Source organism: Caretta caretta, chromosome 9 (genome assembly GCF_965140235.1).
Source record: "Caretta caretta isolate rCarCar2 chromosome 9, rCarCar1.hap1, whole genome shotgun sequence".
Taxonomy (NCBI): Eukaryota; Metazoa; Chordata; order Testudines; family Cheloniidae; genus Caretta; species Caretta caretta.
In genome coordinates, this window is record NC_134214.1 from 103,297,203 (window position 1) to 103,322,516 (window position 25,314).

General features: G+C 43.5%; 1 protein-coding gene across 10 annotated transcripts in view; it reads left to right on the top strand.

Moving 5' to 3' along the window:
- The window catches only part of NONO (non-POU domain containing octamer binding), an 89,218-nt gene that overhangs the window by 14,443 nt on the left and 49,461 nt on the right, over window positions 1-25,314 (top strand). For 7 of the 10 annotated variants that reach the window (XM_075132628.1, XM_075132631.1, XM_075132632.1 and 4 more), the window contains exons 9-10: window positions 1,314-1,356; window positions 2,145-2,254. In XM_075132628.1, the coding sequence (XP_074988729.1) occupies window positions 1,314-1,356; window positions 2,145-2,254 (153 nt within the window). Of the gene's footprint in view, window positions 1-1,313; window positions 1,357-2,144; window positions 2,255-5,782; window positions 6,775-25,314 lie in introns of those variants that run through there. The other 3 variants (XM_048864949.1, XM_048864951.1, XM_075132636.1) reach the window with 2 other exon arrangements.

A 25,314-nucleotide genomic window follows, 5' to 3' on the forward strand; every position in this document is an offset into this window, starting at 1 on the left:
CTCATTTCAGAAACCACCTTGCTTTTAATCTGTTTTATTTCTGATGCTGTAACAGCTGCCACCTCGAACCATGGGAGCTAGAAATTGTAAACAGTGCCGTATACTAATAGCTTGGCATCTGCTTTCACACGGTGGAAAGCAGTGGTGTCATATATGGCAAGTGGACTGTATGCATCCCGATTGAAGTATTTGTGGCCTACATGACATCCAGGTTTTTTTGATGTTTCTATCCTTTTTGGTTGTGAAAAAAACTTTCCAAATGTAAACAGCATGGCTGATGCAGTACTGTCTTCCTGAGGCTGCATACAGTTTGAAACCGTGATTGTGAATTTCCTTGACCCACACTGATCTCCTTAATGTTGACTCTGAAGCCCAGTGATTACACACCAATGTTCTCTCACATTTATCTCCCCCTGTTGTTTTGTCATATCATTAGATGTAAGCTCCTTGGAGTAGAGATGGTCTCTATGGCATTATCTCCATTTTTGAACTGCTTTAACTCTTTTTTTTTTTTTTTTTTTTGAAACTGATGCAGCCATCTAAAATAGATTCACTTATACTGGTATAAAGGTGGCGTAACTGTATCCACACTAGAGGGTATCCTGATTTATCTGTACAAAATCATCCCCTAACTGAAATAGTTAAATCCTGTACAGAAACTGTGTAGATCAGGCCTAAACTATGTGCCTAGTTCCCAGCACAACGGAGCCCTGATCGGGGCCTCTAAGTGCTACTGCAATTCAAATAATAAATAGCTGTCCTAGACATACAAATGAAGGAAAGTGAAACTGGCTAGCTGGTTCTTGTGAAGAAGTGGGACTGCTCTTGGGGTAAGGGGGCACTGCTGGCTTTGAAGCAGAACAGCTCCTTTTTGTGCTCACTAGCCTAGGCTAATAGGAAAAGCATCTGTATTCCTTTTTTAAAGTATGCTGTTTCCTGACCTTGGTGAAGTAGTAGAGCGAATTTCACCTATTGTTAGCAGTAGTCTGAGCAGCTAACGTCAGATCTCTCTACCTAGGCGTCAGACATCTCTGTATACCAACACTTGTGCTTTAAATTTGCACAGTGCTTTGCTTCTGTTGGATGTTTTACAATGCAGGTGGCTAACTATACTGCAGAATTACACCTTTAAATTGAGATCTTATTTGTTCAGCAGTGAATAGTGAAGTGGATGGTTCATTTTCCTTCGCAACTTTTCCTAGGGAGTGACTTTTCTATCCAGTCTTCAATGATAAAGTCTACTGAAGCTCTCTGGGTTTGTTATATTAGAGAATGTCTTAAACGATGTGGTGTGAAATAAGTCTCTCTTTCAGAGGGAGCCACCGGATATGCGTATGGGACAGATGGGCATGGGAGGTAAGAGCTGCCTGTGGTTATCTGTCTTCTCTGTTTCTCTCCGTGTTCAGTTCCCCTGTCTGCAGACACTGGACCTGCTCTTGGAGTGTTTCATTTTGCTAATTCCATATTTAGTGCACTTAAAACTTGCTGTAAATAACTTTCCAATGATGTCTGTTTCTCTTAAGTTTATATAAAGTTTATTTAAAGCACGTGACAGTTCACAGCATGCAAAGTGAGAAGTATTTGGTGTGATACAGTAATGAAATTACTTTAGGTAGAAAGGTATGTCTGCAGAAGGCTTAGCTCAGTAAGCAGAAGTTTCAGGTGAAATTATAGGTAGAGCCCAAATGGAATTAAGATTTCCCAAGGAGACTTGTGTCTAATTTAGGAATAGGTAAAACATGCAGAGAGAGATGCTGAGCTCAGCAAACAAAAAGGTCAGATGGGTAATAAGTATGACCCATTGATTGTATTTCCATATTTCTAGTTCACAATCTGCAGTTTTAGACCACTTGGGCAGAAATCAGTGAAAAAAGGAGTATTGTATGGTTAATAGATACTGAAATGTGATCTTGATGGCCGTCAGCTATCTGTGCTTTTTGGGTTGATTTGAGTTTTGAGTGCAAGGGTAGCTAGGCTTGGTTCACTATTGTATCTGATAAATGCAAGGCAGCCTGACTTGTTAGGACTCCCTCTCTGGGGTAGAACACAGCAGGAAACTTGCATAGGTCGTCTCACTACTGGGAGACATGTCCTCCAATTCCCTTTTGTGTATGCTGGGAATATTCTTCAGATCTCTCTTGCAGGTGCCATAGGCATGAACAATAGAGGAGCTATGGGTGCCACCCCTGTCCCAGCTGGCGCACCTCCTGCAGCTGGTCCTGGAGCTATGATGCCTGATGGAGCCATGGGAATGGTAATGTATCTGCAGCATTATTTTTCTAGCTACTCTCTTTTGAACCCTTTTAAAGAGTACAGTGTGGGGCTAGCTATGGAGACTTAGTTAGTTGATTCTCTGTTGCTAAGGCTGAGACTTGCTTTACATCAAAGACCTGCTTTTTGGCCACCTCTCAAATCCTCAGAGGTCAGTGTTCACATACGATATGTGGCCAGCATGGAACTTGTTGCCCCAGTCTGAGGTGACTCAGTCAGAATTCCTAATGCTTTTCTGTCATATTATACCTCAAAAATAACTTACCCTAAAATGTATTTGAAAGATCTCAGTAACAGTTTTTGCATGTGACCAATCTTTTACATGGGGAAAGGTATATTTGGGAAACTTCATTGAATTGGGGATCTGGGTTCTGGCAGACTATATGGTTCAAATTTTCAAGAGCTTTCTACCTAGCAGTTCCCATTGAGAACAATGGAGAATCCCCCTAAAGTGAGAACAATGTGGGTTGCTGAGCTCTTCTGAAGGTCTGACCATTAAAGGGCAGAGAATGACTGGAGACCTATGCTTGCTTATTTTCCCTGCTTAAATGGTAGCTTTTTCTTGCAAAGAGCCTTCAAAATGAAAAACCATGGTTAATGGAGGCTTTTCGTTGTGACTGTTTTGAGATGGGGGGAAGAAAACCCCCCGTCACCAGCAGTCAATTTTGTGAATGCACTATCTTGCCTATGGCAATAGTATCTCCTTTTGTCCTTTCCACTGGTGCCATTCCTCTGAAGTGGATGCTGGGGAATTTTCATTCTCTTCCCCACACTTCCTTGTAAGTGGGAATAAATGGAGGGATCATTGGGGCTTCATTGCCCCTCATAGTTCTTTGACTTTTCTCCTCCCTACCTCTCCCTAATTGCCCTATAAAGTTTCGGAGCTCTTCAGGTATCCTGCTGCTTGCTTTCCAATCAGTATTTTAAACAGTTTAAAAATGCAAAAACCCAAAGGAAAAGTAAGATAAAAACTCTTAATGCTGAATATCTATCAGTACTAGAAGGTTAAAAATTCCATCAATTAGAAAGCCAGAATTAAGGCTCTGCTTAAAAGAAATCCACATCCGAACTCTGCTCCAACAACAAGGCCATAAGAAAAGCAAATAAGACAGGTTTCAGAATAACAGCCGTGTTAGTCTGTCTTCGCAAAAAGAAAAGGAGTACTTGTGGCACCTTAGAGACCAACCAATTTATTTGAGCATGAGCTTTCGTGAGCTACAGCTCACTTCAATGGTCGTCCATCCACACATTTTACCTCAGCAGTCACCACAAACTTGAATGCTTTACTCTGAATCAGGCAGTGGCTGTACCAACTTTTGCCTTTATGTCCACACAAATGAAACCAGTCCATAAATTCACTTTTTGAATTCTAATTAAACAAATAGCGTACTAAATATAGCTATTCCTCCACTCTTAAGATTCACTGGACCACCAGTTAGGCAGGTATAAGATTGGTGCTAATGTATCTACATATGCATACCACCTAGGCCAGATTATGAAATTACAGTACTTGTGTGGAAAAAAATGTGAGTTAGTGTGGTGAAAAAGCATCCTATTTAGTATCAAACATGCATGTTTGAAACCATATATAAAACCAGAGCTTGTTGGTGCATATTTTTGATACATCATCTGCAAGTTGTATCAAGGCAATATGTTTGCCTAATAAGATAGCCACAGCCATTGTATGTGAACTGCTTAAAGCCCTTATAAAAATGATGCAATGAACAAACAAATGAAAGCTAGGTTGCTGTAGAGCAGGGGTTCTCAAACTGGGGGTCAGGACCCCTCAGGGTGTCGTGAGGTTATTACATGGGGAGTCGCGAGCTGTCAGCCGCCACCCCAAACCCCGCTTTGCCTCCAGCATTTATAATGGTGTTAAATATATTTTAACATGCTTTTAATTTATAAGGGGGGGGTCGCATTCAGAGGCTTGCTATGTGAAAGTGGTCACCAGTACAAAAGTTTGAGAACCACTGCTGTAGAGGCAAAGTGAAGGTTGTTGCATGTTCACTTCAATTCTGAGCTTTCAAATGTTTCGGGGTTACTTTAGTTTAACAAAGTTTGTGTGAGTAATTTAGTTTAGGAAGGTAATGGGGTGGGAATGGTGATGACTCTTAAGAGGGTTAAACTAGATTAGCTTGTAAAGAATCTGATTTTGATGATATCCAGTGATGGCTACAAGACTTTTAACGTGACAGCTTCAGAACAGACCATGTCTTCCCTCCATATTTCTTTCCCATCTGCTCCACGGAGCTCTGCTCTTGCCTGAGGCACAGTATCACATCTGCAGCATGAGCATAGCAGCTGTGTAAATATTTGGTGTCTAAAGTGTTCTGGGAATTTTGCATACCAAATAAGACACACTCTGCTTCAGAAAGCTTAGTCTAAGCTATAGGCTAGTGACCATTGGGAGAGGCAGGCCAGGGGATGGGAGGGAGAGGACAAAGGTTACCAAAATAAGGTCATGCAGTTGCTCTAGTTGCCAATGTAGCGTATATTATTATCTGAGACTTCTTCAGTTCTCTTGTGATGACCTCAGTGTTTCAAGTGGTGACCAAGTTTGTGTTGATAAAGGGGCAGGGAGATTGGTGGATTGGATGACGGGGAGAGGATGGATTCAGGGAGGGGGAAATGTGAAAGGAGGGGAGTCCAGGCGCACTGTTGAAAAGGAGGACAAATATTGTCTCTGGTGAGTGGGGGGGACGGGACTTCTAGGGGCCAGGAGGCTTTTACAGGCTGCTTTGGAAGCCAGCCCTGCTTATACTGCCTCCATGTTGGTGCTGGGAATTAATGGAACCCTGTGTCCCAGAGCAGCTGCTTGGTCTGATAAGGAGCAGATCCTCCACTCACCCATTCCTGGCACTGACAGTGGTTCCAGTCTTTCCCTCAAGTAGGGCCTGCAGGACAAGACTAAGGCTGTTCCAGACCCTTTCTGTTCTGCGTGGGAGAGTATATGGGGGGCTGCCATTTTACTGCCCTTAGTTGTGTGAAATCCTCAGCAACATTGGCAGCATGTGTCAGGGTTCCAAACCCTTGATCACCCCCATTTGTAGTTTGAATGATTATTGGGGCTGGGTGTCCAGGAATGGTGTTCAGTTTGGGGAGTATGGTGGAATTGTGAAATTCTCAGGATCCCAGACTGCATTACTCAGACAGCCCACTACAGGGCATTAGTCTACAGGGTTTGTGTGGCTATTTTCCAGTATGCTTGGCCCTGAATTCTGTGGGGGAAGCTGACTTTGTTCCTGTGGTACTTAGTTATCTGAGATCACATCCCTGTCAGTCCAGTCTTGGTTTGGGGCACTCCCCTCAGTAAATCTGGAATTAAGAGTTTACTCTGTATTCATAGAGTAGGGACGATTCTGAACTCGCTGCTTTCCAGTTACGTAATGCCTTGAGTTGGTAGTCACTTGGTTCTGTGGAATCCTGATCAGACCCAGGTGGACTGGAATTGCTTCTAACTTAAGTCTTTTCTCCTTTCTGCCTCTTCTGCGCTCTCGCCCTGTACAAGACACCGCCACCGCCCACTGATCGCTTTGGCCAGGGCAGCGCAATGGAAGGACTTGGAGCTATGGGAGGAAACCCGCCTGGCTTCAACAGAGGAAATCCTGGGGGGGACTTTGGCCCTAACAAACGTCGTCGATACTAACAGGATTAAGCTACCCCCTACCAACCCCCCAAAGAGGAAAGGAATCTTGGCAGGCCACGTAGAGTTCTACTTGGGGGGTGACTCTTCATGGTAGTTTTAATTAAGGCCTGCTTTGGCAAAGCCACTCTAGGAAAAGGGGAGTGCAGTCTGACTGGTAAAGGTTTTAGTAAATTTAATATGGTGCATTCCTATAATTTCAATGTGAAAAGTGGATTCTGGGAGGCTTCAGTAGCTGTGCAGTAAAAGTAAGACCTGATAGAACCCTGATGCCTTTACCATTCCATGTTTCCTACATGCAGCTGCAGTCCTGAGATTAACTAGATACAATCGGAGTATTAGCATTCGTCCAGTACAGCTCCTTTGAGAGCACAGGCAAGTCTCTGGAGATTAGGGCAGCACTCGGATCTTTTGCAGCCCTCAGCGGCTCTGTAAATTTATATAGCTCCAAATGACCCATCATGTAGTGAAACCAGGAGGGTTTTATGTTTTTTAACTTGTAGTTTTTACTTTTTCCCTGGACCATTTATTTCTTTAAAGTAGTGGACCGTCATGTGCAGCCTGAATGGCTGGAAGGCTCTTGATTGAATGGATCTTTGATATGTGTTGTACCGCTGTTTATTTTTACTGGTAGTAAAGTACAATCTATTGGACAAAGATACTGTATCTCATGCTGAAGACTTAACTGAAACTATTGTTTGTATAACCTTAATCTTGCCTGTCTATTGTGTAGAACTACTACAAGATTTTCGTTTAGTGTAAACTGTTTGAACACAAGCTGTAATCGTCCCACTAACAAGTTTGTTTGTCTGAGGAATGTTACAGGAATGCATTATTAAAGTGGATTTTAAGCCTTTTTTTATCTTGTGTGCAGTCTCTTCTATTCCTGAATAAAGCTTCTGGGTACATGCAGACTGAGGCACATGAAGCTCCAGTCACTAGAGCAAAATTGCATTGCTGTCCTCATCCACAATGTGCAGAAACTGTCTAACCCTTGAGAGCTCCAACAGCATTATCCTTGGCATAGATGGCATTTCATTATAGAACTTTGAGTTGGTTGGAACCTGCCAATCTCAGCTTCAGGAGCTGGGCTTGGAGAATTCACTGAAGTTTGTGCCTTGCAGATCTCTTCAGACTCTTCTGGTGAGGTGGAAATAGGAAGAGCAGAACTGCTATTCCTGCTTCCAACACAGAGCTAGTAGAAGCTTTTTCTCTTGTTAAAATGTGGTAGAAACTGGAAATATGAGTATTCTGAGATGCTGTACCCTGAAGTCTCAAGCTCCTTGCGCCATTTTGCTGTCTGGGAAGCAAACAGGCTGCTTCAGCAAGGGATACTTTTTGCGGGGGAGAAGGTAAGTGGTCAACATGAGACCACGTGTAACTTGCCAGAGCTATTAAATGAGAAGGGAGATCGAATCAGGACAGTTCCAAATGCCTCGCCCTAATGGGGGCAGGAGATTGAAACTGTATTGTCTCGAGTGCCAGTACACTGTTTGCAATGACTTTGCTTCAGTAGGTAGAAGCTTGAAATTATGATAACCCTACTTAACTAATCACAGAATTCCCAGGGTATGTTGTTTCAGGGTATAAACCAGCCTCCATGAATGGGGTGGCTAGCAAGAAGCCTTTCCTGGATCAGGCTATTCCATAACCACTGCTGCAGTGCTTCTTGCACCTTTCTCCAAAACACTTGGTACTGGACTAGATGGCCCTCTGAGCTGATCTAATATGACAGTTCCTGTTTCTAACCATAGTGGAGAGGGTGGGTTCTGCAGCTACGTCATGTGCTGCTAAGATGTTTTTATTGGAACTGATGTAGTAGTTTTGTCACTTGTTTCTTTTTGGGTTACCTTGGCTTGGTAGGTATTTGAGGTCCTGGATTGTTGTGTAGTTGAGTTGTCTGGAAAGCTGCCTAATCTTTCCTCTGCACCCTACTGATGGGACAATAGGGTCATGTATCTGAGTTACAGCTGATCTGTCCCACCTCTCTGCATAGGGCTGAAACAGGTACAATGTGGTGTGATCAATACCTAGAGTTTCTAACTTCATAATGTGTGTGGAAAGGCAAGATCAAATGTCTAGGTAATCTGATAACCTCTGCCATGCTACCTCTCTGCTTTTTTGCTTGTTACTGAACTGCAGAAGCAGGAGAAAGATGTCTTGGGAAAACAGGGACTGCTCAAGTATTGGAGTCAGCTGTTGTGACCTTTCCCTTCACCACAGTAATAATGTAAGATAAGGACTAGACTGGCTAACCTTTTTCTAAGAGTACAGGGACAAAAACAGGGTGTGAGAGGATGGTGGGGAAAGGGGAACTTAGCGCTGCTCAAAGTTCATCTTACAAGCCAAAAGATACATCCAGTGGCAGCTACGCAACTACAGGCCAAAACTCCTCTCTCTGGTACGTATGTTTCTGAGATAGCTTTATTCTCATTTGAATGTCTTTTAAAGCAAGCTGGGGAGCAGACTAAAAAACTGTCTGAGACCTTTACAAGGGAACTGTCAGGAGAAGTCAGTAACACAGGATTGTTATGCATGTCACTGAGAAGAAACTGCAGCAGAGACCAGTTGTGGGATAATTTCCAAGGGTGCTGTGCATTAGGTGGGATGTTAAGGACAGGATGACTTCAGAGCTCATGATGGATGCTGATGAGGTTTTGTTTTGTTAGGGGTCTCTCTACTGCTGACAGCTCAGAATAGGAATGGTGGCTGGAGATGCTGCAGCTGGGCTTACACTGTTAACTTATGCTCAAAAAAGTGGCTTTTAGTAAGAGGCCATCCAAGGAGCAGGACTTTAGAGAAGGATTTTTTTGCTTCTGACAAGCCAAACTCAACCCGCGTGCATAAGAACAGAGCATACTTTGCAATTATGTATCTGCTAGTAATATTGAAGACTTCGCAGATTCATAGATTCCAAGGCCAGAAGAGACCACTGTGATCTAGTATGACTTCCTGTATAACACAGGCCATAGAACTTCCCCAAAATAATTCCAAGACCAGAGCTTTTAGAAAAACATCCAACCTTGATTTTAAAATTGTTGGTGACAGAGAAGCCACTGTCACCCTTGGTAAATTGTTCCAGTGATTAATTACTGACATTGTCAAAAATGTACGTCTTATTTCCAGTCTGAATTTGTCTGGTTTCAACTTCCAGCTATTGGATTGTGTTATACCTTTCCTTTCTAAACTGTTCTCAAATATCAAATATATTATCAAATATTTGTTCCCCATGCAGATACTTATACACTGTAATCAAGTCACTCCTTAACCTTCTCTTTGTTAAGTTAAGTAGACCGAACTCCCTGAGTCTATTACTATAATGAATGGTTTCAGAGGAACAGCCGTGTTAGTCTGTATTCGCAAAAAGAAAAGGAGTACTTGTGGCACCTTAGAGACTAACCAGTTTATTTGAGCATGAGCTTTCGTGAGTACAGCTCACTTGATGAAGTGAGCTGTAGCTCACGAAAGCTCATGCTCAAATAAATTGGTTAGTCTCTAAGGTGCCACAAGTACTCCTTTTCTTTTTACTATAATGAATGTTTTCCAATCCTTTAATCATTCTCATGGCTATTCTCTAAACCCTCACCAGTTTATCAATGTCTGTCTTGAATTGTGGACACCAGACCTGTATACAGTATCCCAGCATGCCGTGCAGTCGCAGAGAGAGATTAGACAAGGAAGGGTGAAACAATATCTTTTATTGGACCAACTTCTGTGGGTGACCGACACAAGCTTTTGAGCCACACAGAGAGCTCTTCCTCAGGGCTTCGAAAGCAACACAAGGCCAGGTGGAACTGATTGTTTAGCATAAGTAGTTAGCACATATTGTAAGGGACCATTCAAGGTAGACTGGACCATTAACACCTCTGCAGTCATAGGACCAAAAGGGGAGGGGGGGGTTAATGAGTTACACAAAGTTGTAAGAAGCCATACATCCAGCATCTGTTCAATCCATGATTTTTAGTGTCTAGCTAAATAATAAATTTAAGTTCCCAGGCTTGTCTTTTGAAAGTGCTGTGTAGGTTTCCTTTCAGGATGAGGACTGGTACATCAGATATAGAGTGATCGCTTTGTGAAAAGTGTTCACCTGCAGGTGATGGTATTTTTGTCTTTTTTTCAATTTCCTGTGTGAGTTCATTCCAGAGCATAGTGATTGTCTGGTTTCACCCACATAGTTACTGGGACAATTCACTGGATAAGAGATACCACATGCTTGATAGGCATGTGCAGTTGTACCAGTTTCAAATACAGAAGTAAAATAACTTCTCTACTCCTAATTGAGATTCCTCTGTTCATGCATCCCAGGAGGGCATTAGCTCTTTTTTGGCCACAGTGTTCCACCATGACCCCCCAAAAATTTTCAGTCACTGCTTCCCAGGATAGTCCCCCATTTTGTAAGTATGGGTTACATTCTTTGTTCCTAGCTCTATGCAGTTGCACTTAGCCATATTAAAAAGCATATTGTTTGCTTGTGCCCAGTTTACCAAGTGATCCAGATTGCTGTGAATCAGTGACTTGTCCTCTTAATTAATTACCGTTTTCCCCCAGTTTTTTGTCATCTACAAACTGAGTGATGATTTTGTTTTCTTCCAGGTCGTTAATAAAAAATGTTAAATAGTGTTGGGCCAAGAACAAATCTGGCAGGACCCCTCTAGAAACACCCACTTTATGATGATTCCCGATTTCTAATTCTATTTTTCTAATTCTATTTTGAGACCTATCAGTTAGCCAGTTTTAAATCCATTTAATGTGTGCTGTGTTAATTTTATATCATTCTCCTTTTTTGATCAAAATGTTCCCTAGTCAAACACCCTACAGAAGTCTCAAGTGTATGATGTCAGCACTACTACTTCTGTCGACCAACTTTATAATCGGTCAAGCTAACTGGATTTTTTTATGAGAATCTGTTTTCCATACATCCATGTTGATTAGCATTAATTATTTTACCCTCCTTTCTTTCTTTACTAATTGAGTACTGCATCAGCTGCTCCATTATCTTGCCTGGAATTGATGTCTGGCTGACAGACCTGTAATTACTTAGGTCATTCAGTTTATCTTTTTTAAATATTGGTATAACACTTGCTTTCTTCCAGTCTTCTGGAGCTTCCCCCATGCTCAACATTAACAGTCCAGTGAGCCTCTGTCAGCTCTTTTTAAAAACTCTTGGATGCAAGTTATCCGGACCTGCTGATTTAAAAATGTCTAACCTTTAGTAGCTTCTGTTTACAATCTCCAGAGATACTAGTGGAATGGAATGAGTGTTATATGGTATGACTACAATCATCATTTTTTTCCCAAATACAGAACAAATATTTATTGAACACCTCTGCCTTTTCTGCATTACTGTTGGTAATTCTGCCATTTCTATCTAGTAATGGACCAGTACCACTGTCAGGATTCTTTTTGTTCTTTGCTGATCATCTGGTATGGAGGCCTCACCTGCATCAGTTCATAATACCTGGACCTCAGCAGGAGGAGACCAGTCATCGCATAATTATCTAGAGTGGGTCTAGCCTGCAAAGAATTTCTGCCTCTGCTGAAGGATGCCTTCAGATTCTAAGGGCAATGTAATTGTCAAGTGTTGCATAAACCACCCGGGCAGTGCACATTCACCTCCTGGATGAGGCGGCCAGGAAGTTTGGGAAGTGATGTAGCTTCCCCACCCCCCCCCCCCCCCCCCCACCCCTCGCTGAGGCTTGGTCTGGGGAAGAGGAAGGTCTGACATTTTAGACCTGGTATCCGGAGCTGATTTTCATTTGGGCAGTTCTTTTAGATGAGCTCTGCACGTTGGCACTATTTGCCATCTTCTCAAGGTAAGAATTCCTTAATTACTAGGTGAAACTGGCCACTCCCCCTTACACCCTCAGAGCCTCACTTGCGGGGAGGAGAGAGTGACTCTGGGATGGACACTGCTCTCCAGAAGCTCGCAATGCAAGCACCTTAATCCCACAAGTGTGAATGTGCAGAGGCTATGTGAAGAACTTCAGCAACTGGTAAGTAACCTTCATTTCTGTGTCCATCAGCATGAGCCCTACCAAGAGCATATTGCAGCAGTGTAGCCTAGAGAGATGACAAAGATGAGGACTGAAATGAGAGGGAAAATATAGTCTTTTGGCCACTAACAAGGTAAAGATATATTTCTGTTCTCTGCTAACCTGGGACTCCAAGAACAATAATGAGGTTTGGTAAGATTCCTAGATTGCCAGTGAAGTTTGTGAAGCACTGGTATTCGCCATCATCTGAGCAGGCGGGCAGAGTTCACCAGCTCCTCGAAATGCTTCTCACTGTCCATCAACATCACTCCAGTGTGCTCTTGTAGCCTTCATTCAGCTGTTAGAACAGAGCTGAGACTTGCCCAGCTGATGCCAATTATTTCCCTTGGCTCTGTACTGTGTACAAACCGTGTCTCATCATCTTTCTGGTCTCCTAAGACAGCTGCTGTTTAAGGATATTACATCTCTTACTAGCACTGCTATTTTACATTTTATCTTCCTTAGAATCTTGGGCTCAGTACTAGATGTTCTTGGAGATTGTGCCCCTTGATTCAGAAAATTTTTCAGCTATAAGAAAAAGGTCTGATTTCTCATGAAAAGTTGTTTTGGAATAAGTATTTCCCTGTTGGCTTCTACAGTAAGTTCACTTATTTTCTCTGCTACAGTACTATCCTTTGTACATGTCCCTCATTCTTTGGTTTATGGGGGACTGTAGGCACATGTGCAGCCTTCCTTCTCCTAAATTTAAGAGGTTTTATTTTTTAACTTAATGTTTTTGGCTTACTGCTTTTTACACCTTGCCAGAGTTTGGGTCCTGACTGATTTTAATTTGTTGAGGGAAGGTTTCCAGGTTGTTGAATTCCTTTTTAAAAAAGCACTAATAAACTCCTGCCTGTCTCCACTTAGCCAAGTATTCCCTACCCCCTCTTCCCACCACAGCTATGCAAACTCTGCCTCTTGAGGGGGTCTTTTAAATATACTCCAGCCCACACATGACTTTTTTTTACTTTAGGACACAGCCAACTGTTTTGTTTTTGTATAGAAATGCCATACTGGACCAGATTCGTAGTCCATCTACTCTTGTGTCTTATCTCAGACATGTTTCAGAGTAGCAGCTGTATTAGTCTGTATCCGCAAAAAGAACAGGAGGACTTGTGGCACCTTAGAGACTAATAAATTTATTAGAGCACAAGCTTTCGTGGGCTACAGCCCACTTCATCGGATGCATAGAATGGAACATGTAGTCAGAAGATATATATCTTGATTATCACTACAAAAGTTTTTTTTCTCCTGCTAATAATAGCTCATCTTAATTAATTAGCCTCTTACAGTTTGTATGGCAACTTCCACCTTTGTGTGTGTGAGAGAGAGCTATTATCAGCAGGAGAAAAAAACTTTTGTAGTGATAATCAAGATGGCCCATTTAGACAGTTGACAAGAAGGTGTGAGGATACTTAACATGGGGAAATAGATTCAATGTGTGTAATGACCCAGCCACTCCCAGTCTCTATTCAAACCCAAGTTAGTGGTATCTAGTTTGCATATTAATTCAAGCTCAGCAGTTTCTCATTGGAGTCTCAGAGTAGCAGCCATGTTAGTGTGTATTCGCAAAAAGAAAAGGAGTACTTGTGGCACCTTAGAGACTAACACATTTATTTGAGCATAAGCTTTCGTGAGCTACAGCATCCGATGAAGTGAGCTGTAGCTCACGAAAGCTTATGCTCAAATAAATTTGTTAGTCTCTAAGGTGCCACAAGTACTCCTTTTCTCATTGGAGCCTGTTTTTGAAGCTTTTCTGTTGCAAAATTGCCACCCTTAAGTCTTTCACTGAGTGGCCAGAGAGGTTGAAGTGTTCTCCTACCGGTTTTTGAACGTTATGATTCCTGATGTCAGATGTGTGTGTCCATTTATTCTTTTGCTGTCCGGTTTGGCCAATGTACATGGCAGAGGGGCATTGTTATTTAGAGCTAGTTAGTTAAAGTATAACATGCTGGATCAGAAGGCTAAGGAGTCTGGTTTCAAAAGATGTGGCTCATGCCCAGCAGTATTCCCAGTGTCAGATGCACGTGCCAGATGCTTGGCATGTTTGGGAGAAGGGCATTCTCCCTCTAAATGTCTGATCTGCTCAATATTTGCCAGAAGGGCAAAGAAAGACAGAACTGGCTCCAGGCAATTCCATTGCAAAAAGCACTGATGGCAGCGGCCAGCTCTCAGAGACCAGTTTCAACTCCCCCTCTAACCAAATGAGCCAGGGAAAAGCGAGATTCCGCTTCTGTTTCAGACATAGGATCCAAGAGAGTTTAGGGTCCGACAAAGAAGAGAAGGTCTGGATCAGTGACAATCTATGTTTTCCAGAGTTGTCCCGATTCAGAGAGACTTTGTTGCAGTACCGAGGAAAAATGTGCAGCCCTCATTGGGGTCGGCCTCATTACAAAGAGCTACTCTGAGGGAGAAGGACTTACCAGGAAAGAATCTCGTAATGGAGCCAGGCTCTGATTGAAGATTTCAGTGCAGAGTTAGGAGTCATACCTCTATGGATCCAACACTATCTGATCCAGAGGAGCCTGTCCTGAGCGTGAGCTCTAAGGATCCAATTAAGAGAACTGAAGAGGGTTTGCTAACTAGCATGCCACCGCATAGCATTACGGTTAAAGCAGTAGTTCGTCAGGCAACTCCGTTCATGGCTCCGTCAACAGTTGAGCTAGTACTGCGTCTCAGGACACATCACATGAGGTACTACACCCAGTCAGGCTGACTGCTTCTCCGAGAGTCAGCAAAGAACAGGAAAGTGGCAGGAGCCCTGTGCTGCTGTCTTCTTCTAAGACCCCTGCAGGACCCCTGGAGAAGAACTTCTCTCTGCTCTCCTTTTTCAAGAAGATTATTGTCTCTGTTCCCATCAGAGCCGCAAATGGATTGGGGCCAGAAGAGTGATGCAGATTGCAGGTTAGAACCAGGAAAAAATTATTATAATCAGTTCACTGCAGCCCCACGGGATCCACAGGCATAAAGGTATTTCCAGCCTGATCCATCAGTGGGGTTTTGACCCGAGTGGCAGGTACCTCCCTGGGCAAAGTGTTCTCACTGGCCATTTCTGGCACCTTATCAGGAAGGACCAATGTATGGGGTCAGACCTTCAGCAAAACAGTATGAGGAGGACCTTCAGTTGTCAGATCCAAGGGATAAGGACCAACCAATGCAGCTTACTCAGAACAAGTCGCATATGGAAATAGGTGAAATATTATCCGAGGAGGAGGAACTGGAGCTGGAAGAGTCTGATTCAGAATTAACGGATATGCCTTCTCTGGATGAAAATGTGAGGGTCCTCTCAGTATCATCACCAGCGGAAGATGCTGTAGACTTTCATAAGTTAGTATCTTGAATGTTGAAAATATTATATATTCCTTCTGTTAGAATGTGATGATTGCTCCACAACATCTTCAAAATTTGAGGGGCAATGACTAGTCAACAAGTCAGACTTCTCTTGTTAGAGGGATTGCTTCAATCAGCAAAGGCAGTCTGGAAAACTCCCTCAACCACTCAGCCTGTCTAAGAAGGCAGACAAATTATATCAGTTCCCTCAAGAATGACTTGCTGTGTTTCATACTCATCCACCTCCTAATTTGTTGGTGTTTTGAAGTGGCACTTTATAGATTAAAAGGTGCCCAAGCTCACTCTGCTCCATTGAATAAGGAAAGGAAGAGGCTGGATGCATTAGGGAAAAAAATATTTTCGTCAGCTACATTAAATGTGCACATATTCAACTAATGAAGTTGGCAAAGCTAGGTACCAATACCATTTCTGGAACAAAAAGCCCTCTTTCCTTAGTGTGCTCCCAGAGGAACACACAGTTATCAAATGCCATTTTGACTGAAGGACAGAATGTCATTAAGCAGTAGTTGAGAGCGGCTTTTGACTCCTCAGATACTTCAGCAAGTTCTGTAGCTTTGGCTCACTAAGGAGACATGGATGGGTAAGATCTCGTGAAGGAGTCTCAACAAAAAGAAGGATTGAGGACTGTCCATTTGAAGGAGAAGGTCTGTTTAGGATTCAGACTGATGAGGTACTAGAGAAGGGGAACAATGTAAGATCTACTGCCAAGGTTTCCTTAATACAGGGAAGAGGCTGTATTTGACTCCGTTACCCAAGTATCATTGGCAATACCCTCCTTCTTCATCTCCTTCACTTCATTACAATTATCAGAGAATTCCATATCACTGCCAACCTCAACATTTATACCCCACAACACCAGCTACAATAGAGGCAGACATTTAAACCTTGCAATAATAAAAGGAAAGTTTTTTGTTTTTTTTTTTCATCTGTCTTCTATGGTTCCTCCAAGACACCAAATTTGACATAAGGACACAGAGCTTCAAACCAGTCCCCCTTGGACTTTATTTATCCACAGTTTGGGGACTGCTTGTCCTGTTTTTATTACCAGTGGGATTTGTTACTAATGGACAGATGAATATTAGAAGTTATTACATGCAGTTATGCAATTCAGTTCAAAACCTTTCCCTCAGCAACCAACCTACTTCATATCTGGACAGAGATCAAAGTTATCTCAATTTGTTGAAAAAAGGAGGTTCTGTCTCGACTAATTAGGTGCAAGAGGTTTTACTTGCATTATTTTCTAATTCTAAAAAAAGATGGAGGGCCTTTGGATTGAAGGAGTTCAAACACTTATAGAAAGAAATTTCACTTCCGCATGTTGTCTCTAACTTCTATAATACCTTCTCTTTCCCTCCAGGATTAGTTCACAGGTCTGGACTTAAAAGGTGCATACATCCACATTTCTATAAGATCACGTCAGCAGAAGTACCTGTGTTTCGTTACTGGAGAGGACCATTTTCAGTACAAGGTCCTCCTTTTCGGGTTGTCCGCAGCACCCATTGTGCTTACAAAATGCCTGTCTGTTGTGGCAGCATATCTAAAAAGGTGGGGGTGTATGTATACTGTGAAAAGGTCGGGCCAGATGGCTATAGGAGAGTAATAGAAGGCAGATATATTAGCCCCAGGTTAAGTAGGTTCCTTTTTTCCTCGGTAAGGTAACAGCGAAGGTTCCAGAACAATCAGGAACCTTCTGGAAACAATTAAGACAGGCTGATTAGAGCACCTGCAGCCAATCAAGAAGCTGCTAGAATCAATTAAGGCAGGCTAATCAGGGCATCTGGATTTAAAAAGGTGCTCACTTCAGTTTGTGGTGCGCATGTGAGGAGCTGGGAGCAAGAGGCACTAGGAGCTGAGAGTGATCATGTGTACTGTTAGAGGACTGAGAAGTACAAGCATTATCAGACACCAGGAGGAAGGTCCTGTGATGAGACTAAAGAAGGTGTTGGGACAAGGCCATGGGGAAGTATTCTAGGGAGTTTGTAGCTGTTGCACAGCTGTTCTAGGAGGCACTCTAGCCGGCTGCATTCCACAGGCCCTGGGCTGGAACCCGGAGTAGAGGGTGGGCCCGGGTTCCCCCCAAACCTCCTAACTCCTGGTCAGATACAGGAGGAATTGACCTGGACTGTGGGTTCACAAAAATGGACAAACTGGGGGCTGCCGTGAATCTCCAAGGCGAGCAAATCTGCCAATGAGCGCAAGACCTACCAAGGTAGAGGAGGAACTTTGTCACAATACATGTACCTAGACAATGGGTTAACAAAAGCAGCATCCAGGGAACAGATCTTACTACATGTAAATCTAATATGTTCACTATTTGTCAGTCTGGGATTACATATAATTTGGGGAAAAGTCATGCCTAAACCATAGTCAAAGGATTCTTTTTATAGGAGCCATATTGGATTCAACTGGGGGGAGAGCTTTTCTGAAAGAGGAGAGAGATGTCAAAATAAAAAGATGTACATGTCACCACCACCAAATACCAAGACAACTGATTGTTTTCTTCTTTTGGTTGCCAGGTCTGCTGTATCAACCACAGCACTGATTCCTTATGCTCATCTCCAGATGAGAGAACCTTCAGCAGTGGTTAGCAAAGAATTACAAATCAGATTTAAACAGCATGCATTGAAAAATATTAATTCTATAATATCATTAATGTGGTGGGTAGATCATCATAATGCAATAATACATGCATCTACCCCAGGATGGGGAGCCTATCTGAACATCAAAATGTTGGTCAGAGATCATTTGTCACCAAAGGAAAGGAACTTACACATCAATATTTTAGAATGGACACAATCAAACTAGCCCTTAGGTCTTTTCTACCTCAACTCAGAAACAAAGCAGTTTCAGGTAGTAACAGACTATGACAATGTCATATCTAAACAAACAAATAGGCACTTACCCTGTGAAATTATACAGGGAGGCCAAGAGTCTTTGTATAGAAGGTGATAGGCATCCAGAAGCAATTCACGTAGCAGCGGAACAGAACGCCATTGCAGCAATAGGAAATTCTAGAGATATTGTTCCAGAGCAGACCGAGGCAAGGAATCAATATTGGATGCTTTCTAATACACTGGGATCAGGGTTTAATGTATGCTTTCCCCCCCATATTCTCTTATTTAGAGAGTGATAAGACAGGACAAAGCCTGGGTGATCTTAATAGCACCCATTATGGCCTAGACAACAGTGGTATAAAGATTTGATACATCTGTCAAAAGGATTAGTGGAACCTTTACCACAGACATCGGACTTGTCACAACAAATAGGGAAGGTCTATCATCCGGACCTTTGATCCCTTCTGTTGATTGCATGGGGAGTAGACCGTTAGCTGGACTAGAAGAAAGCCTTTAATTAGAAGTACAGCATGTACTATTATATTCTAGAAAAGAACCCACACAGAAATGCTATCGTCTTAAATGGAAAAGGTTTGTATTGTGGATTTCCACGTGTAATGTGGCTCGGTATGTGGCACCAATTAATTAAATATTAGAGTATTTATTGTGTCTTAAGAAAACATCTCTTTCAGCATCTTCAGTTAAGGTTCATCTCTCGGCCATATCATGCATCTGTAGAGGGAAAATCAGTTTGTACTAATGATACAATTAAGGGGTTTATAGAAGGCCCTAATAATTTGTATCCTTCAATAAGAACTCCTATGCCCTTCTGGGATCTTAATGTAGTACTAGCACAATTAATAAGACCTCCCTTTGAACCTCTAGAGAGCTGTTTCTAATTCATTTATCTGCCAAAACACTATTTTTGATAGCAATCATTTCCGTAAGATGCATGTGAATTGCATTCATTAATGGCTGATCCACCATTTACTGTGTTTCATAAGGATAAAGAGGTTCTTTGCACTCATTCTAAGTTCTTACCAAAAGTAGTCTCTGATTTTCACATATATCAATCTATAATTTTTCCTCAAACCCCATACTCATTATGGAGAGCTAATGCTCTCCTCCCATCTAATGTGTGTAATTTATCTTTTTAGTTAGACGGGACTAAACAGTTTAGAGAGTCTTCAAAGCTGTTTATAGCTCATGGACCAAAAAACAAAGGAAAGGTATTTCTGTACAGACTCTCTGTAGATGGGTTAGATTGGGTATATATGAATCTTATAAATTGTCAGGATTATCCATTTTACAAGGCATCAGAACTCATTCAGTTAGATCAAAGGCAGCTTGCATGGCTCTCTAGACATGTTCCTATGTTAGAGAGATATAGAGCAGCAACCTGGCGTTCTGTTCAACTTTTACTAAACCTTATTCTGTACACCTGCAATCTAGATTGGATGCAAAGTTTGGCAGGGCAATCATGTACTCCTTGTTTAACTAGAACTCCAGCTCCCATTATCCTGGGTCCCAGTACTGCTTATTAATCTGTCCCATGAGTGGAAATATGCCCAGGACACCCAAAGGAAGAAGTTAAGGTTACTTCCCTGTAACCGAGTTTCTTCGAGACAGACTCTGCATATTCACGCTCCCCACCCATCTTTCCCCACTACCTTGAAGTCCTACTTATCAGAGAACTTGGGATCCCAGGGGATGGAACCTAGGCAGTGGAGCAACATGCTCCTTTCTAAACCATTGCCCTAGAATGTCCAGAGTTCAGGGGTGTGTGGGAGAGGTAAGGCAGTTGCGTGGATACTCCAACGGCTATTGGTAGTAGAATTTTACTGTTCAGGCTTCACTGGTTGGCACATCCCAGGAGTGGGAATATGCAGAGGATGCACAAAGGACCTCGGTTACAGGTAAGTAAACTTACTTTCTTCTGAAACGTGGTGCTGGCAAATGTTAGAGAAAGGACACTGCACTAGAGAGACAGAAGATCTGAGCCAGAATGCCTCTTCCTATTGTCTGTATTCCTAGTCTGGCTGTGTTTAGAGAATCCACTTCCTGTGCCTTAGCATCATGCTTGCAGGCAGGCAAGTCTAAATAGTGCCACCACAGAGGGAAGCTAAAACACTAATTTTTCTGTTTAGTGTCCAGGGTATACAAATTAATCTCTTATCTGTATACAGAGGGAGCCACCTATAGAGGAAAGAGTGAATCAGAGCAGGGAAGTGTTGATAGCGATGCTGCTCTAGGGGAATTGGTCCTTATTATTACAGTTCCAAGGAAAAGAAAATATGGAGCCTAACAATCCTTAGCCCATCCTTAGAATGGAGTCCAAAGCCACCAGAATCAGGGTGTCAGGTCGTAGGTTGTGCAAGTGCCCAAGAAAGTAACTACATGTTTTTATTTGTCAATTCTGGAATTAGAAATGGGAGCTGGATCACGTAGGCCAGGCATTCACATTAGATCACCTAGGCCAATGGTTTGCAAATTGGTCTGCAGAATGCTGGCTAGCCACATGATATTGACTTGCCTCCTTTTCTCCCGATATCAAATTACATTAAAAGAATCTAAAATACCTTAAATACTTTCCTAATATCACTCTTCCATGTCAGCAATTATCCTCAGGGATCATACTGCATCACTAGAGGGAGGGGAGATGGGTCTATGCAATAATGACTGGGAGAGCAGATGTCCATAAAACAATTTGCACATTGAGGTATGGTCCACTCCATGACAACTCCCTGACTGGCGCAACTACTGCCCCAGAGGCCAGTGCAGAGATGGTCCCTGAAGCTGGGTGCCTCAAAGTGAACTGCCTAAACCAATTAATTTTAGTCCCCCATTCACCAGGCAAACTTTCCAATCATTAATGGGAAATAGCTTGAGCAAGCCCTGCAATATTCTAATCTCTGGTTCTCTTTGTGTCACTTAACTTGCATTCATTCAGTTCTGGCTTTCAACTCACACTGCTCCCTAGAGAAATTCCCAACTGTACGGTGAAGGTATTCTAGGAAGGTAAGAGAATTTAGTCTCCATGTTCATTACTCCTAGTTCTGCACTTCCCTTACTTTTCCATCAATGGAGCTTTCTTTCCCTGGAACAATTACTCAGAGGAGGCAGACAGGACTGATTGTTCTGCCTCTGTATAGGCTCCGGGGTCTCTATCCTGTAATGACCCTTCTTCACATCAATGTTTCTATGACCATGGCTGCTCATTCACTGTACACTGTCTGGGGTTCATCACTCCCATTTCATCTTGGGCATAGACTGAAATGATCAGAGTCCTCCCAATACGCACCCAATGAGCCTCGGTCATTGAGACACCACTCACTGTACACTGGAATGACAGCAGCTGTAAAACAGCTGGCTGCTTGCACCCTTGTCATTAACTCCTTGTAGCGCTGCAGCTCTGCTCAGCCGAAGGTGTTGTCAGATGTCACCAGTGTGGTGCTCTGCTCTATCCAATGTTGATAACAGTTGGCTGCGTGCGTGTGTGTGCTCCCTGTGTGCTGTCTCAGCTCTACGCAGATAGCTGGCACAGCAGATGTTGAGCGAACCGCCCAATGACCACAGACTCTGATAAGGTCCGAAGGCACCCGGCCAGGTTTATTGCCAAACGAAACACAGTCTCTAGCTCCCCGGATCAGCTGTCTACAGTTCTGCTAGTACTTATGTGCTCCCTGACATTGGACCGGCTCAGTCAGTGGCGGGATTTACCACTGCCCCCTACACCAGACCAAGACAACTCCCCAGGGATGCGTTCTTATACACAGGTACAAACAAGTTACACATCACTCCTGACGTATTGAGGTGCAACCCCTCTACGTAGCAAGGTGCCGCCTCTCACCTTGTACATGTTGGTTCGAACAAAGCAACCGTAACCATCATACTGCCCTTTTGCCCGTCTTTAGGATGGGTCAGCCTGTTCCTTGTTATCTGTGGAATGTGCAAATATCGGAGTGTTCTGGTACCTTTTAGCTATGTGTATTTTTGCAACGTCAGCCCTCTTCTTACCAGCTTCTGTGAGCGGGGCCTGCCTTTTGCTCACAAATTAACTTAGCTTTATATTAGCAAAGTCTGGACCATTACTTTAGTTCAGGCCTTAGGCATCATACCGGCCCCCTGATACAAGGGTTAATGTTTCAGGGCCTCATCTTACTACAGAAGGCACTGTAAGCTCCATCAGTCAGGGGGCTTTGCATGTGTATTTTTTTGTTTTTACCTTAGCTGTGATTTTAACTGTACTTGGTCTTCTATGGGCTGAGTTGGGGGTTATGGATGTTCAAGGGTACTTTGTTATTTGGCTTTTAGGTTTATTGGGTTATTTTCTGACTGACCCTCAAGAGTATATACTGAGAGGGCTCAAGTTACTTAATGGCAGCTATCCGCCTGAACAGCTTGTGCCTGTAAATATGTCTGCTGAAGGGCATCTCACAGTTGGCCCTGTCCTGCCTCTCTCATTTGCACAACCTCCTAGCTGGAACTTAGTGCCATCTTTTGCGGGGAATCTGGCTGCTGGGACAAACAGAGACTATTCCACTCCAACAGCTAGTAGTTACCTGTTTAGGAATGTCAAGTGCCTCTAATGAGCATTGAGGAAGCTGCTTCTACCATCCTTATACATCTGCTCTACAGAGAGAAAAAGGACTTATTTGAACTAACTTGATTGATAGCGTGCAGTACAAATACCTTGTAAGACTTTTAAAGGCCTCTGCCAGACCTACTAGATATGAAGAGAGGTAGCACTGGCCAGAGAAAGAGAACAGTCTGTATTTAGAAATGAACAGTTCAACCATATAAAGATGTTGACTCTATAAAAACTGCCACATTAAACTTGTTTCCTCCTAGAAGTCATGGGAACCCACCAAAGTTCTGAAATAGGATGGGATCTTCTTAGCCTCAGTTGTTTGATTTGTCTATTTAAACCGCTTTCCCTTTTTGAGTTCTGCTGTTTTTATAGAGATTCTAGTTGCTCATGAAAGTATGGTTCTCACTTGGCCTTCTACATGTGTGAAGCCAAAGGACTCTTATCATTATTTTGAAAAACTTGTGCTATTTGTGGGCCCATGATGTTGTACCTCTTGCTTTAAAAACACAGTAGGAATTAATCTAAAACCAAATTGATAAAGAACATTAAAGACTCATGTCATTAACAGGTTTTGAACTTGCTAGCTTTGAAATGTGACAGATACACGAGATTCCTACATCCTATTTGCAAACCGGCTTCTCAGGGGTTAGTATACCTGGAACCTTTGAGGCCATGGTATGGCTCACATACTGGGAGGGAGGGGGGAAGGATGGGCACATTCAGGAAAAAACACCTCCCGCACTGCAGCCAAGGGGGAGAGCAGGGAAAGCTCTGTGATTCTCCGAGAGGGAGAATGCACACACTGATTTAATGTTTTGAGCTATCCACTTCACCATATGTGGGTAGGTATTAGAAGGACTAGTGCAGAACCCACTTTCCTCCTCAGGGACACGTCTCTCCCTTGAACCCTGTACTTTCTGGTCACTGCTGAGTATCTTATTGGGTGCTGGGAAGTGGGTGGCGTAAGCCTGCCCACAGCTAACCCCCCCCCCAGCCTGTGGAGGAGATACTGAGCCCAGAACTCAACTAAATTCAGGGGACAACAAAGGAAAAAAACAGGAACAGGCGTGAGGATCAAAGGGCCAAAATTAGGGAACCTGAAGGGGACACCGAGCAGAGAACCCCAGACAGTGCCCACTGCTCCTCAAAGGTATCCAAGGAGCCAGCAGATGTGGCCCAAAGGAACTCTGCCTGGATGTGTGAACAGATAAGGGAACTAAACCAGGTCCCACAGTCACAGAGCACCCCCCCCCCCCAAACCAGCCTCCTCTCCCTGGTGTTATAAATGGCTGGCCATGGTTGGGAGGAGGTTGACAAGGTGGTCCTGACGCTTTGTGGGGCCATGGATGGGGTGTGCATAAATAAACAGGTGTGGGGAAAAGTGCCTCAATAAGAGGTTCTGGAGAAGCCGGAAGAGGGGCTGCAACCTGGCGCACTGCAGGTAGACATGCGCCAGGGTCTCCCTCCCACCGCAAAAAGGGCAGGCGTTGGGAAGTCACGGCTGAGTAAATGGGCCTGAAATATGTTCCCGGGCCACCTGGGGCATCAGGTTTGGCTGGAGAGCGGGGAAGAAGTCTGCAAATTAAAGCCGAGCTGGAATTTAGTAGTGTCTGGCAAATTATCCTCCCTCACACTCTCAGTCTCAACCTCTGCCTTGACAGGCCTGCGCAAACAGCCCCCACCAATGTCCCTTCACATCTCTTTGTCTAAAGAGTTTATATTGCGGCCCATCACCAGAGTAATCGGAACAGCTCCCAGATAAAAGCAATAGCAAAGTCCCTCGTGGACTTCATGCACCCCCACGATTCCCCTTTGCCCCAGTACAGCCATGAAACACCCCTACTGCCCCGATACCTCTTTATTCACTCCGCTCTCCCCAGTCCCCACTGTACAGCCCTCCACTTCCCCTTTACACGCACACCTATTAGACTCCCTGGCTTGATACTTCCCGTACATACACCCACTACTCCCCTCTGCCAATGCCCTTTTAAACACATCCACACTGCTCCCTTCTGTGGACAAATTGGAGGGATGTGGACAAATTGGAGAGAGTTCAGCGGAGGGCAATGAAAATTATTAGGGGGCTGTGGCACATGACTTAGGAGGAGAGGCTGAGGGACCTGGGGTTATTTAGTCTGCAGGAGAGAAGAGTGAGGGGGGATTTGATAGCAGCCTTCAACTACCTGAAGGGGGTTCCAAAGAGGATGGAGCTCAGCTCTTCTCAGTGGTGGCAGATGACAGAACAAGGAGTAATGGTCTCAAGTTGCAGTGGGGGACGTTTAGGTTGGATATTAGGAAACACTATTTCATTAGGAGGATGGTGAAGCACTGGAATGGGTTCCCTAGGGAGGTGGTGGAATCTCCTTCCTTAGAGGTTTTTAAGGCCTGGCTTGACAAAGCCCTGGCTGGGATGATTTAGTTGGGGGTTGGTCCTGCTTTGGACTCAATGACCTCCCGAGGTCTCTTCCAACCCTAATCTTCTATGATTCTACGATTCTGTGATTCTGCCCTGATCCCCCACCACACACCCCTCCACTACCCTGATAGCCTTTTACCACTGCCAATACCTGCCATACCCCCTACTGTCCT